At 33.6% G+C, this 13,228-nt stretch overlaps 8 protein-coding genes across 8 annotated transcripts; 3 read left to right on the top strand and 5 right to left on the bottom strand.

Moving 5' to 3' along the window:
* Positions 1 to 15: 15 nt before the first annotated feature.
* Positions 16 to 1,216, bottom strand: NAEGRDRAFT_62600 (rho family small GTPase; the record flags this gene model as incomplete). Its single annotated transcript, XM_002682017.1, has 7 exons — positions 16 to 320; positions 501 to 676; positions 815 to 817; positions 861 to 928; positions 985 to 1,061; positions 1,115 to 1,136; positions 1,181 to 1,216. The coding sequence occupies 7 exons, from the start codon at positions 1,214 to 1,216 to the stop codon at positions 16 to 18; spliced, it is 687 nt and encodes a 228-aa protein (XP_002682063.1).
* A 365-nt stretch (positions 1,217 to 1,581) lies between these two features.
* On the bottom strand, positions 1,582 to 3,350 carry NAEGRDRAFT_30176 (ammonium transporter AmtA; the record flags this gene model as incomplete). The annotated part of the gene is made up of 6 exons (XM_002682018.1): positions 1,582 to 2,082; positions 2,154 to 2,474; positions 2,524 to 2,527; positions 2,573 to 2,825; positions 2,869 to 2,930; positions 3,001 to 3,350. The coding sequence occupies 6 exons, from the start codon at positions 3,348 to 3,350 to the stop codon at positions 1,582 to 1,584; spliced, it is 1,491 nt and encodes a 496-aa protein (XP_002682064.1).
* Positions 3,351 to 3,883: 533 nt separating this feature from the next.
* On the bottom strand, positions 3,884 to 4,600 carry NAEGRDRAFT_62602 (uncharacterized protein; the record flags this gene model as incomplete). Its single annotated transcript, XM_002682019.1, has 1 exon — positions 3,884 to 4,600. One exon carries the CDS (start codon positions 4,598 to 4,600, stop codon positions 3,884 to 3,886), a length of 717 nt encoding a protein of 238 aa, XP_002682065.1.
* Positions 4,601 to 4,948: 348 nt separating this feature from the next.
* Positions 4,949 to 5,753, top strand: NAEGRDRAFT_62603 (uncharacterized protein; the record flags this gene model as incomplete). The annotated part of the gene is made up of 2 exons (XM_002681871.1): positions 4,949 to 5,090; positions 5,146 to 5,753. 2 exons carry the CDS (start codon positions 4,949 to 4,951, stop codon positions 5,751 to 5,753), a joined length of 750 nt encoding a protein of 249 aa, XP_002681917.1.
* Positions 5,754 to 6,347: 594 nt separating this feature from the next.
* Positions 6,348 to 7,306, top strand: NAEGRDRAFT_56799 (actin-binding kettin protein; the record flags this gene model as incomplete). The annotated part of the gene is made up of 1 exon (XM_002681872.1): positions 6,348 to 7,306. The coding sequence occupies one exon, from the start codon at positions 6,348 to 6,350 to the stop codon at positions 7,260 to 7,262; it is 915 nt and encodes a 304-aa protein (XP_002681918.1). The 3' UTR covers positions 7,263 to 7,306.
* A 161-nt stretch (positions 7,307 to 7,467) lies between these two features.
* Positions 7,468 to 7,926, bottom strand: NAEGRDRAFT_62605 (uncharacterized protein; the record flags this gene model as incomplete). Its single annotated transcript, XM_002682020.1, has 1 exon — positions 7,468 to 7,926. One exon carries the CDS (start codon positions 7,924 to 7,926, stop codon positions 7,468 to 7,470), a length of 459 nt encoding a protein of 152 aa, XP_002682066.1.
* A 341-nt stretch (positions 7,927 to 8,267) lies between these two features.
* Positions 8,268 to 9,551, bottom strand: NAEGRDRAFT_62606 (uncharacterized protein; the record flags this gene model as incomplete). The annotated part of the gene is made up of 1 exon (XM_002682021.1): positions 8,268 to 9,551. The coding sequence occupies one exon, from the start codon at positions 9,549 to 9,551 to the stop codon at positions 8,268 to 8,270; it is 1,284 nt and encodes a 427-aa protein (XP_002682067.1).
* A 349-nt stretch (positions 9,552 to 9,900) lies between these two features.
* On the top strand, positions 9,901 to 13,196 carry NAEGRDRAFT_78148 (member of the abc stransporter B protein family; the record flags this gene model as incomplete). The annotated part of the gene is made up of 3 exons (XM_002681873.1): positions 9,901 to 10,397; positions 10,468 to 12,154; positions 12,218 to 13,196. The coding sequence occupies 3 exons, from the start codon at positions 9,901 to 9,903 to the stop codon at positions 13,154 to 13,156; spliced, it is 3,123 nt and encodes a 1,040-aa protein (XP_002681919.1). The 3' UTR covers positions 13,157 to 13,196.
* Between the last annotated feature and the right edge of the window lie 32 nt (positions 13,197 to 13,228).

The following is a 13,228-nucleotide window of genomic DNA, read 5'->3' on the forward strand; positions in this document are numbered from 1 at the left end:
GTGTGAATTCAATATTTACATGACCAGACAGCAACCTTTCTTTTCACCATTTCTATTCTGTGATGCATTATTGGGTGATGTATTGGTCTTTGATGTGTTGTTTCCTCCACTTCCACCTTCGAGATCAGAACTGTTCAAAACACCTTGATATAATAGACCTGTCTCACTTGCTTTTTTGAAAACTTCTGTAATACCAACTTGTGTCTTACCACTACACATACAGAATGCGTAGGCACCAAGCTTTTTGGCAAGGGCCTCTCCTTCCTCTTTGGTCACTGGTTTTTCGCCATGTTCTTCAAGTTTTTTCAAAGTTTCTGGATCTGTAAATATTTTGTAAAATAGTTTTCCAATTCCAATAAAATTTCACACAATTATTGAAAGGCAGTTCAACAGTTTGAACATTGTCAAATTCACATCCATCAGATTATTATTTAAATAATAATAATAATAATAATAACAATAGAAAATATTCAAAGTCATCATTCGAAAGAAAAACCTACCATTTGCACTATCCAATTTAGTTCCACACAAAACAAATGGAACATCCTTTGAAAATGTTCTAATTTCTTTAATCCAATGCGCATCAACATTTTCAAAACTCGATCTACTAATCAATGAAAAACAAATTAGAAAAACATGAGTTCCAGGAAAAGCTAATGGACGCATTTGTTCATAGCTGTTTTTAAATATTAATAATAATTAGTATTATTATTATCAAGAATATAGAGAGCGTTTAGATATATCAGAAAAAAGGTGATGATGATGGTTTGTTGTTCCTTTCTATTAGAATTATTAGAATTGATGAATGACTTACTCACTGTAAAGAATTGTGTTATTGGAATGTGATAAAAAGTACTTACTCTTGACCAGCTGTATCCCACAGCCCAAGGGATACGTGAATTTGTTTATTGTACACCATTGTACATGTCTAATTTAATGTCAAATGTCTATTTTCAAGTTTTGAAAGTGAATAACAACACTTACATAGTTATCGAAAACTGTTGGCACGTAGTCTTCTGGGAATTTATCTAAAGCGTATGACATGAGTAAAGATGTTTTACCTAATCATCATCATTTAGTTTCCAATGAAAAAATTAAATTAATAAAAACATACCGACTGCACCGTCTCCTACGGTCTTGTTAAAAGGTTGATGATGTTATTATTGGGTGTTTTACTTACCATCAGTTTGACGCTTTCCATGCGAGGTTGAGACATTTTTTATTTTTCCTTGTCAAATGTCTGTTGATAGTTTTCGCAACAAAGACTTGCAGATAATGGAAACAATTTTTGATGAGAAATTAGTTATCAACAATAAGAGTCACTTGTTCAGTGTTCTAATTGTATCATGATGTTAAATATTGACCTAAGATGAAGAATTTAATAACATTTCAATATGTTTCAACTAATTAACTATTTCTGACTTGGTCTCAGATGATCTTTGAACGGATGTTTTTCAAGATAATAAGAAATTCAAAACAAATTTCACCTAACAACAAGATTAAAAAAGAAATGGAATTACTTTTCAAAATACAATTTTATGTTTATTCGAATCTAATATTCTGTCTGCTTAATAAATTAATTTAGTGTAAATTACTAGTTCCATAATTTGAGTGGAATGAAGAAGTTGGACTTCCCATATCAACTCTAATATTGTTTACAAGTTGTTTTCGTTGCTTTTGTTCCAAAACGAATTGTTCTTGTTGAGAATCAATCATCTTCTTCATGTTGTAGAGTCTTCTCTTTTCCAAATCAGCTAACATGAGTTCGAGAGCAGCTCTGGAGACAGTTTCTTCATAGGCAGAAACTTCACTGAATTCCAAGGCATCCAAACCTTGTTCTTCCTCTTCACGAGTATTGACCAACAAGTGTGGATAGTATCTATTGATCATTCTAATTGAGATGGCAAGAATGAAGGTAATGAGTCCCGACCAGAAGAAGGCCAAACCAACACCAACCAATTGAGCCATTAATTGCCATCCATTACCATAGAAAACACCATCAGCTCCATCTGGATTGACTGAGGTTGTGGCACAGAAACCAATGGCAATACTTCCAATAAGACCAGTAATACCGTGAACACTCTAATTTTAATTGTGAATGGTTCAAGTGAAATATAAATTACAGATTAAAACTCTATTTCAATAATACTTACGGAAACATCAAGAGCATCATCAATTCTGAGTTTATGCTTCAACAAGTAAATACCCAAATAACTGAAAGCACCAAGAATCAAACCAAGAACCATAGCAGCATGAACAGTGATATAACCAGAAGCTGGTGTAATACCAGCAAGACCAGCAATACTACCATTTAACAAACTGACCAAGGATGGCTTCTTATTCTTGATCCAGTGCATGATAAGCCAAACAACTGTTGATGTACAAGCAGCAGCTTGGGTATTGACAATGGCAGCAATGGCAACACTTGATGATGAGAGAGCACTACCAGCATTGAATCCAAACCAACCCATCCACTATTTAATTCAAGTTAAAAAAATGAATTCACACTTTTTGTAAACTTACCAATCTATTAACGAGGTCAGTAAATATGAAATATTATAAAAATACTTACAAAGCAGCACCAATAGCAGCAAGTGGAAGATTAGATGGATGAGGTTCACCGTGGTGATCATCAAAATCTTTTCTTCTACCAAAAACAAGAGCACACACCAAAGCAGCAATACCTGATTGGACGTGAATGACAATACCACCAGCAAAATCTAAAGTATCCAATGGTTTATGGGATAAGAAACCACCTCCCCAAATAATGTGAGCAACTGGGTAGTAAACCAAAAATTCCCAAATAAGAATGAAAGCAATATAAGCTAATTTGGTTTAGAGATTGAAAAGTTTGAATGAAAAACATACCCCTCCATTTTAATCTTTCAGCAAAAGCACCTGTCATCAAAAGTGGTGTAATGCAAGCAAACCTATTTACATTGAAAACAAGTGTTTGTAAAAGATTGGTTCAATATATGTGAGAAATTATAATACACTTACATCATTTGGAAAATTGCAAAAGATGCATGTGGAATTGAGAGAGCATGTTGTGAACACTTATTCAAATCAACTCCAATGAATGCAATATAATCAAGACCACCAATAATACCACCTTGTGTTGGACCAAAAACAAGAGTGTATCCAAATAAAATCCATGCCACAGCCAAAACTGCCAGACCAATCCAAATTTGACTGAAAATCGTCAAGGTTTCTTTCTTTCTACTCAGACCTGCTTCAAAGAAAGCCAAAGCACTCATCATGGCCAATACGAGAATTGATGAAACAGTAACCCAGGCGGTATCACCTATTATATAGCAATGGTCAACATCAAACAAGAAGTGAATTTTCATGATTATCCACACACAACAATCATCAAGATAACTTTAAATGACAATAAACATACCATCATCAATTAAACAATCCACATCAGGATTAAATCCTCCATTCACTATACGTTTAGCAGTTAATCCGGAAACCATTTTCAATGATCAAATTATATATTATCTAATATGTATACTCTCAACTCTCGTGTTTATATTGATTTTAAATGATGATATATTCTCTTCTTCTTCTTCCCTATATTGTTATTGTTGTGAACACAAAAAATCCTAGCAAGTATTCAAAAAAAAGAAAGTATGAGTGAGAGCGTCGTTTGATATTTTTTTTAAAGTTTTCCTCCGGTCTTCGGATAGCATTTTACGGAACGCCTAGTTTTTATTTGGTGGTGGCGGAGTTGGAAAGGAACGGAAGATGATTTGTTTGGTTGTGCAAGCTTTTGTTGATGGGTGGTTTTGTTTGTGAGAATCTGACGTGGCTAGCCTTTAATTTTGAAACATTATTTTGTAAAAACATAAATATTGAATGGAATTGAGATTTATTGAACTCATTTCAAAAAAGTGAGCAATTTCTGATCGATTTTGGATCTGGAACTTTCAATGGATGTGAGAAGCTTTCCCAATTCAACATGGCTGAGTTTTGCAATGTCCCTTTCCTGAATACTTGAAAATCTTCTGGTTACTCCAATATTCACTTTTAGCTTTGCATTGGTTGTTGCGAGAATTTTAATTTCGTTCCACAGGTGTTTCGTCTCTTCACTCAACATTTCACCCAGATGTTTTGAATTCTCCATGGATTCATGATCTTGTTGATTCTCTTCTTGCTGAATATCATCGGTTTCGTTTGTAAGTTGATTTACAGAACATCTAATATTGAGCTGATTGTAGTACATAAACTTGACGCCTGCAATTATTTTTAATAATTCAGTGAGCTGGTCGTAATTCAGTGGTATCAATTCTTGGTCTGTAATTTGCATTTTGTTAATTGGACTTGACAATTGTTGATTTTCTTCGCATAGAACAGAAACCTTTTCTTCAAGTTTTGAGAGAATATTCTTGATGTTACCAAGACGTTTCTTTGGAGAATGGACATCATGAGGGGCATCAACTTGTTCTTCATCACTTCCCTCATATTCAGAGTCTTCTTCTTCTTCTTCTTCACTATTCTCTTCTTCACCGTTGATAGCAGGTCGACGCACAGTTACCTTGGCTAGATTGCATTCTCCGTCTTCTTCACATTTGATAGCAAGATGTTTTCTCTTCATTTTTTTTTGGTGTGTTTTGTTTGGCAGGACAAGAGTTTTTGTTTCAAAACCAAAAGATTGGGTACAATCTAATAAACTGTATTATTGATTTTTCTTTCATAATGTATTCATCTGATTCATTTAGTAACAATCGTACCATCCAACACTTTGAGAACAATCCAATCTTTAATATTAATTTAAAAAATGTTTAATATTCAGAGGAAGGCACACAAGTTGATATCAAATAAGAATTTTCAACCTCTTTGGAATACCAAATCAAACAATATTGGTACAATACAACAATTTCATTGTTTAAATTGTAGATTATTAGCTTCACTGAAGAGTTTTGATGAATATAATAATCATGTTATGAAACTTGTATCGGACGATGATTTTCAGATTGGGAGGAGAAGTAGAACATTGAGATTGGGTGAAAAATTGGTGGATGAATTTATGGAATCGAGGAGGAACAAGTCTTTAGAGTACGATCTTGAATTAATATTTAAAGAAGGTATGATGATATAATAATTAATATAATTTTTATAATGATATATATTTATTAAAAGGCTATTTAATTCCTAGTGAGATTTGGGAATTTATTCAACAAGATTTGGAAAGAATATTTGCATGTTTGAGGGCTCCTAGAAATATTGATACTTCATTCGAGTTGGCTGTTGAAGTGAGGAATGATATTGATGTGTTAAAGTCAATATGTGAATTTTATAATATATCTGCTTTGATTAACTCTAAAAATCCAGAAGAAGAGGAAGATGTTAATCAATTGAAAAATTTGATTGTAAAATTGGAGGAAGAATGTGAACTGTTTGAGATTTCAGAAAAAATTAGGGAGTTGGATATGAGATTAATTAATTTGAGTAATACTGATGGTGGTAATAGAGAAGTGGATGATTCGGAAGAAAGAGGAGATGATATATTTATCAAATTGGAAAAACCAAGAATTATTATCAAGATTGTTGACCTTCTTGAGAGAAGGTTTAATTTACTGAAAAGAATGAACAAGATTCAGGATGCTAACTCTGATTTAAACAAGGCAATTTCCTTGTTAACTTATCATATCCAACAAATCGAGCTAGGAAACCACTACGAGGGAGATACTAGCTTGTCGAGAGTTAAATTCTGGTTGAATCATCTCAGTGAACAATTAATCAAATAATAGAGCTGTTTCATCATTTCCCTTTTCCATTAAATCTACATTCTTATATTTGAATGGTTCTTTCTAGATAATTTCAATCCTTTTGGATAGGGATAAACTTTTCAACATTGGTTTCTTCTTGGAGAGGAATAAGATAATCGAGAACTTTAAATATTTTGATCAAATATATTACAACGAGAGATATCAAATTGAATTGTCATTTATGATTCAATCCTAAAACAATCATAAGATACTCAGTTAACATATTTGGTGAAAAATTTTGAAATAGATATTTACTCAACAAAATATTTAAGGCAATTTAAATAACAGCTGATCTTTGAGTTACAATAATTGTAATTAAAAATGGCGCTAGATTTTTTCAAAGTCCCAACATGTTCTTCTTCACCATTTTCAACGTTGGAAGGTTGTGAATTAACTTCCATCACGCTTCATACTAAAATTATTGTTTTTTTCAATTATCAAAATAATTTACAATCGAAATTTCTAGTGTTCTGTTCAACAAAATTTTGGTAACCGAAAAAACGCGGGTTGACGTTGATGCTTAAAACAGACAGTGCAAATTTTACCTTCTCTTAATATGTAACGTCAAAAAAAATGACTGAACGTGATGATCATCAGTACTCCAAAGCTGACTGCAAATGTTTGAACGTCCGATCAAGTTGTACGGAAGGTGGAGAAGCAACAAGCCTTCAACACGAAAAGTCAATGATGATGATCAAGCGTGATTGTAGTAGTATTTGTTCGAGCGTTGTTGTTTCTGAGGATCATAAGGAAGTGATTGGTAGTGTTTTGTATGACGGCAGGAAGTACTCTTCGTCCACATGCAATAGTAGGGAAGTTAAAAGCTCTTCACAAAAACCATTGCGAGAGAGAAGACATTTTGTATTATCACCCCTTTCAACGTTTGACTCTAAAGAGGTCCACCAACACGTACTTTTAGAGTGTAAAGAGAAAGAATTGTATTTTAAAACCAAGCCGTCGAGGAGAGGAAACAAAATTGAAGAAATTTTGAATCTCTTTGAGAGAAACACCCAAATAATAGAACCTACTTCCCAACAACCAACCGAAACCAAAGACTTGAGCGATAGAGTCTCCTGTAAATATATTCCTACCAATCACAGAAATGTAAATCAGATTATTCTCTTTAGAAGAGATGAGCAACATCATGGTATGTCTTTGACTAAACACCAACATTCAACAATCATTCAAAAATCATCACCACAAAAACCTTCGGTACAAAAATCTTTCAAACGAAAATTTATTGAATTAGAAGAAAGTTGTAGTACTTTTCCACACGTTAACAATTCCCCTTCAATGAAGAGGTTAATTGTTGCTGCACCTACACCAATAATAGCAAAGGAATTATCAAACAACTCTTCACTTCCAAAGACTGCATCAGTTTTTGCACATGCCAAATTGCGCAAACAGAAAGCAGCTGCTTTGAAACAGTCAGCTCTTAACACCACCATCATCACTCCTAACTGTACTTTTCATGACAGGATAGCGTAAATCATTTCTATTTGAAGAGAGATGAATAAATGCTTCATTCCAAGAAATTCTCGAATATTTATTTTCCTTAATAAAATTATTTGAATTTTTCAAACGGAAAATCAATCAATTTTGTAATTTTGTCCAACCTTCTTTCAATACCGTCAGCAAAATCATTTTAATTATCGAGTCATCATTTTTCTCATTACTATTCAACAACAATATTTTAAACTCCTTTGAATAAAGATAATATCAATCTAATAATCCACTCCAAACCTAGCCAATTGCTAGTATTGTTATTATTTAATTTTCTCAATCCTGATGTAGTATTATGTTCTATAATTTCCGAATTATGTTTTTCACTCCCTGCTAAAACAACTGATGTAGTATGTTTCCGATGAAGATCAACAATATTATAATTTCTAAATGCCTTCTCCATCAATTCCGATCTCTTTCTTTCCAATTGATTTTCCAAACCTTGTTTCTTTTGTTGCAATTTTTGAACATTTCTTGTCATGGTTTGTTCACTACCCAACAATTGTTCAATCATCATCTTGTCATTTATTGTTGTAGAAACATCTCCGAACATGAATCGTTCAATCACCTCCCTCACCAACACTCTAATATTTGTAAAATTGAGTTTTTGTTGTCTGGTTGATGAATTTCTTGTTGCATTTTCGTTCATTTTTATGAGTGTGGGAAATCATGAGGAAAATTTCAAATTTTCAATTTGCAATGAAGGTGAGGTAAGCATCTCTCCTACTGTTGTAAATTTGCTTTTGAATGAATAGAGGTTCCATTTCAATAAAAATCTTTCTTTCCAAGCAAAAACCAATCCATGCCATATGTGGTCAATTTATCCAAAGCACCCTTATCTCATTTACCACCACTACAATAATGTTATGGCACTAAGGCTTCCCAATTAAAAACGAAACTTATTAATCAATTATTTAAGAGGAATAATTTGAGTGGATGGTCTCTTGAATGATAGGTAAAAGAAGCTATTTGGTGATGAAAGTTAGTGTTTTAAAAGTGAATTACAACATTTGTTGAATATTTCAATTTCTTGAGAGTCATCATTCCTTCCTCACTAATATTGTTTTGAGCAATCCGCAATGTTTTCAATTTTGTCAATCTAGTGAGTGATTTTGCTCCATCATCTCCAATGTCATTATTTCTAATATCGAGTTCAGTTAAATTTTCCATTGTACTAATTGATTTGGCACCTTTGTCACTTACAATATTGGAATCTATACATAGATTTTTCAACTGTGATATTTCACTAATTGATTTGGCACTCTTGTCACCAATATTATTTTCTTGAATAAAGAGACTAGTTAATTGTTTCATTGAGCTGAAAACCTCAGCTGATTGATCGCTAATAGAATTATATCCAACATCCAAGTTGGTCAATTTCTTCAATTTTACAATAGATTCATCAAGTGATGATATCCTATTGAGAGACACTCTCAGAAACGTTAAATTTTCCAGCTTTGAAATAGGCCCAATTGACCTAAGGCCATTGTTAGCACAATCAAGATATGTAAGATTGATCAATTCACTGATAGATTCCAACCCTTCATTATGTGGAATGCAAACACCACAATAGCTAATATCTAGAATGGTTAAATTTTTCAATTTTCCAATTAATTTGGCACCATCTGAGTATAAACTATTTGAAGCAATGTGAAGTTCAGTTAATTGATCAAGTTGACTAATCGATTGAAACACATCTTCATAGTCTATACAACAACCAACAGCGCAAAGTTTCTTTAGATTGGTTAGTTGTTTCAATTTTTTAAATCCTCCATTCCACCTATGACACTGTTTTCTATTAATATCCAGCTCAGTCAATTGTGTCATTTCAAAAACCCCATTGAGTGCATTGCTGTCTACATCTGCGTACAAATAAAGAGATTTTAATTGTTTCAATTGACTAATTGCCTTGATTCCATCTTCTCCAATTTTCAATCCGCTAATATCAAGTTTGGTCAACTGAGACATCTTTGCAAATATTCCACAATACCTTGAACAATCCTTTGATCCGAATGTTTCCACATGAACACCCACAATACAATCTAAAAATTGACTTCTTTTCAACAAGGATTCCATCTTGTTTGTTAATTTCTTCTTAAATTCAAGCAAAAATTTAGAATAATTTAGAATAATATTTAACCACTGTTTGGAAATAAAGGAACAAGTCTGCATGAGAAATTTAGAATCATCAATGTAGGAAATAATTTCGCAACAAATGTCATCAGAGAATATTTCATAACTCTGATCGGAACGTTGTGTTTTGAGTCGTTTCATTTTTTTAAATCAACCAACTTCTAGCCTTTGAAATTGATTATTGTAAAGATCAATTTGATCCCTCCCCACATCTTAGATGAAGTTTTATTCTTACTAGCTAGATTTTTGCACCAACATGAATCCAACAATTAAAACCATTTTTTCATTTTTTTCAATTTCAGAAAAAACTTTTCTTATTCTGCTCTATAATTTCCATTCCTTTGTATTATACCCACCAACTCCTACTGACCTTTCACTCCATGTTATCTTGTTACCTCAATTCCCATACTGTCATCATCTCCTCAATTAATTGATTGTTTGCCCACTGATGATTTATTCAAAATATATTTTAATTTCAACAAAGAAAAAAATGGAGCTCCATACAATTAGCCATGCAAATAAGAGGCGAAAAATATCAGCAGCAGCTCTTGTAGTAGTGGTGATGATGGGTATCATGATGATGGCCCAATTATTGTCGGCTGAAAGGTTAAAGAGTGAGAAGAATTGGTTGGAAATTGCTAGAATGACAGCATCTTCATCATCCAACCTCCGAAGAAGTAATATGATGACAGCATCTTCAGTATCCATTTCGGGTTTGGATGGAGGAAGAAGAAAAATTACATTGGATGACGTCAAGACTCTCAAGAGAGATGGATTTTTAAATTTGGATGCTTTCAAGAGTAATCCTTTTGTTGCTGTTGATAATTCTTGGTTGCATGATTTGAATCATATGATTAATAGAAAGGATCAACAACAACATGTTATTGTTACATTGAAGAAGGATGGAAAGTTGAATAGCAATATTCTTTCTACAATGATTGGCCAACAATCATTCACTGCCAATGTTGACATGACACAATTGGAAAGGTTAGTAGTAGAGGAAATTATATGATTGTCTAAATTTCTGTATAATTTTGCTTGTCAAATTATTAATTAGCTTATTGATGGATGACAATGTGGAAAAGGTTGAATATTTTGACCCAATTTACAAGTTTGTCGTTTCTCAATTTTCTCAAGAAAATTCAGGCTCCCAACAATTAGATCTCGACATTAATGGAAATATAAAGGATACTATGCAACCAACACCATCTAAAAAGGAAAAGGATTGGAGACTTACTTTCCAAGATAAAAATGGAGAAGAATTCGTTGTTTTGAGAGTTATTGCTGAAGAATTGACCAACGAAAGAGAATTGAATGGTTTGGAAAGAGTTTTCAATAATATCAAATCATCATCTAATGGTGCCATTTCTACTATCAAGAGAGCAGGATCAAAGAAATTCATGATGTCTGTCAAGAAGAGTCAAGCTCTTGCTCTTTCATATGAAATTTCCAAGATTTCTAACATCTTTTGGGTTGAACCAGCTCCAAGAAATGAAGTACACAATCATTGGGCTAAGGGTATCACTCAAAGTGGTTCTCCATTCGTTGAACCAGTTACTGCTAGAGGAATTACAGGAAAGGGTCAAATTGTTACTGTTGGTGACTCTGGTTTAGATCCAAACTCTTGTTTCTTCTATGATCCAGATCATGCTTGTCCATACACTAACGTAACCACCAATCTCAAAGTAAGCAACCACAGAAAGATTGCCTCTTACTGGTCTGCTATTGATGATGTTTCTGAAGACGATGCTCACGGCACACACGTCAGTGGTACAGTTGTCTCTCAATCCATTGTAGGTTCACTCAGTGAACATGATGGTATTGCACCTGATGCAAAGGTTGCCTTTACTGATGTTGGTTGTTCTGATCCAAAAGGTTGTACATGCAAGGGTACTCCTAAGGGATGTCCTTGCGATTTGATGGGTGGTGTCTGTAGTCCAAATGAAAATGCCATCTATCCACCTAATTCCATGTCTGAAGACTACTTCCCATATGCCTATAATTTAGGAAGTAGAGTTCACACAAACAGTTGGGGAGAATCATCTGGAGTTTTGGGATATAGTAGTGATTCAGCAGATATTGACAAATTTATTTGGGAACATAAGGACTTTTTAATCTTGTTCTCAGCTGGTAATAGTGGAAGTGCTTCAGGTTATTCTTCTGTTTCCACACAAGCTGACTCTAAGAACGTTATTGCTGTTGGTGCCTCAATGAATCCAGTCTCAAATTTCAAATATATTACAGATAATATTTTGGATATGGAATACTATACTACCAGATATGCTCAACAACTCATGAACATGTATGGTTGTCCACCTGTTAACGTCACCTCTTCAGATAGTTGTGATCAAATTTCATCATCAGTTCTCAAAGTGTGCAACTTTTTGAGAAATTTCAAGACTGAAGCCGATTGTTGCAGTACTGAAGGTGAATATTGTTCTGGAACTGGATGTGGATGTAACTTTTTTGGACTTGGAAGTCAATGTTGTAGAAAGTGTAGATCTGCCAAATATGATTCAAACTTGTCTAAAATGATTTACAATTCTGAAAATATTGCCTACTTTAGTAGTAGAGGACCAGCTTCTGATGGTAGAATTAAGCCAGATATTGTTGCTCCTGGCTATTTTATTCTTAGTGCTCGTTCACACAATACTCTCTCACCAATGACTTGTGCTGAATCTAGTACATCTGTTGCCAAGTCTGTTACTCAAATGGGAGGTACATCAATGTCATGTCCGTTAACCGTACGTATTTATTTCTTAATATTAACAATATTCAAAAAATTTTAATTACTATTAATTCAATAGGCTGCTAATGCTTTACTTGTTAGACAATACTATGTCGAAGGATGGCATTCAACAGGAAAGAATGACAGTTCAAAGGGATTTGCTCCATCAGCTGCTCTTATGAAGGCCACTTTAATCAACTCTGGTGTTCCATTGCTTGGTTATTTGGACTTCTCTGGAACTTACATTCCAATTCATGACACAAGTAAGGACCCATTCTTCAACCTTCAAAGCAAATACATCGAAGGTTTTGGTAGAGTTCAATTGGATCGTGTATTGATGTTTGATAATAGTACTAGAAAATTATTAGTCGGAAGAAAGGACAATATTAAGACTAGCTCCAAGATTACTACAGAGTTTGGAGATCCAGTCATTTCCTCAACAGAAGATTCCCATACTTATTGTGTTGCTCCAAAGAGTTCTGGTAAGATGAATGATGTCAAGATTACTCTTGTTTGGACAGATTATCCAAGTAATCCTGCCAGATCCAAGCACCTGATCAACAATTTGGATCTTGGTGTTAAGGTCAATCAAGATATTTACTTTGGTAATGCTGAAGAAAAGAATACTTTCGAAAGAGATAATACCAACAATGTTGAACAAGTTATCATTTCAAACACTGATTCCAGAATTGTTATCAATGTTGCTGCTTCCTACATTTTCAAGGCACAAAGTTATGCATTGGTTATTACTGGTGAAAATGTTAAATTTGACGAATGTACATCAAGCGATTACTTTGAATACTCTGCCACAGCCAAGAGCTTCTCGAGCAGTCTTGGAACTGGTATCAAAATCTTTGGATTTGATCTTGCCTTGGTTATGGTATTCATTGTTTTGGTTCTCCTCATTATTGCTGTTGCAGCCATCGCAACTTGTGTCTTTTCATTCTTTGTTTGGAAGAAACAAAGTCAACCTCAACAATTCGCACGATTGGAAGATGAAAACACTCGTGAATTGTAATCTTTAAACTATTTATTAAATTCAAAACAAACTTATTTATGATTTGATATGTATTTTACCATACCAATCACT

This window comes from Naegleria gruberi (genome assembly GCF_000004985.1).
Source record: "Naegleria gruberi genomic scaffold NAEGRscaffold_4, whole genome shotgun sequence".
Taxonomy (NCBI): Eukaryota; Heterolobosea; class Eutetramitea; order Acrasida; family Naegleriidae; genus Naegleria; species Naegleria gruberi.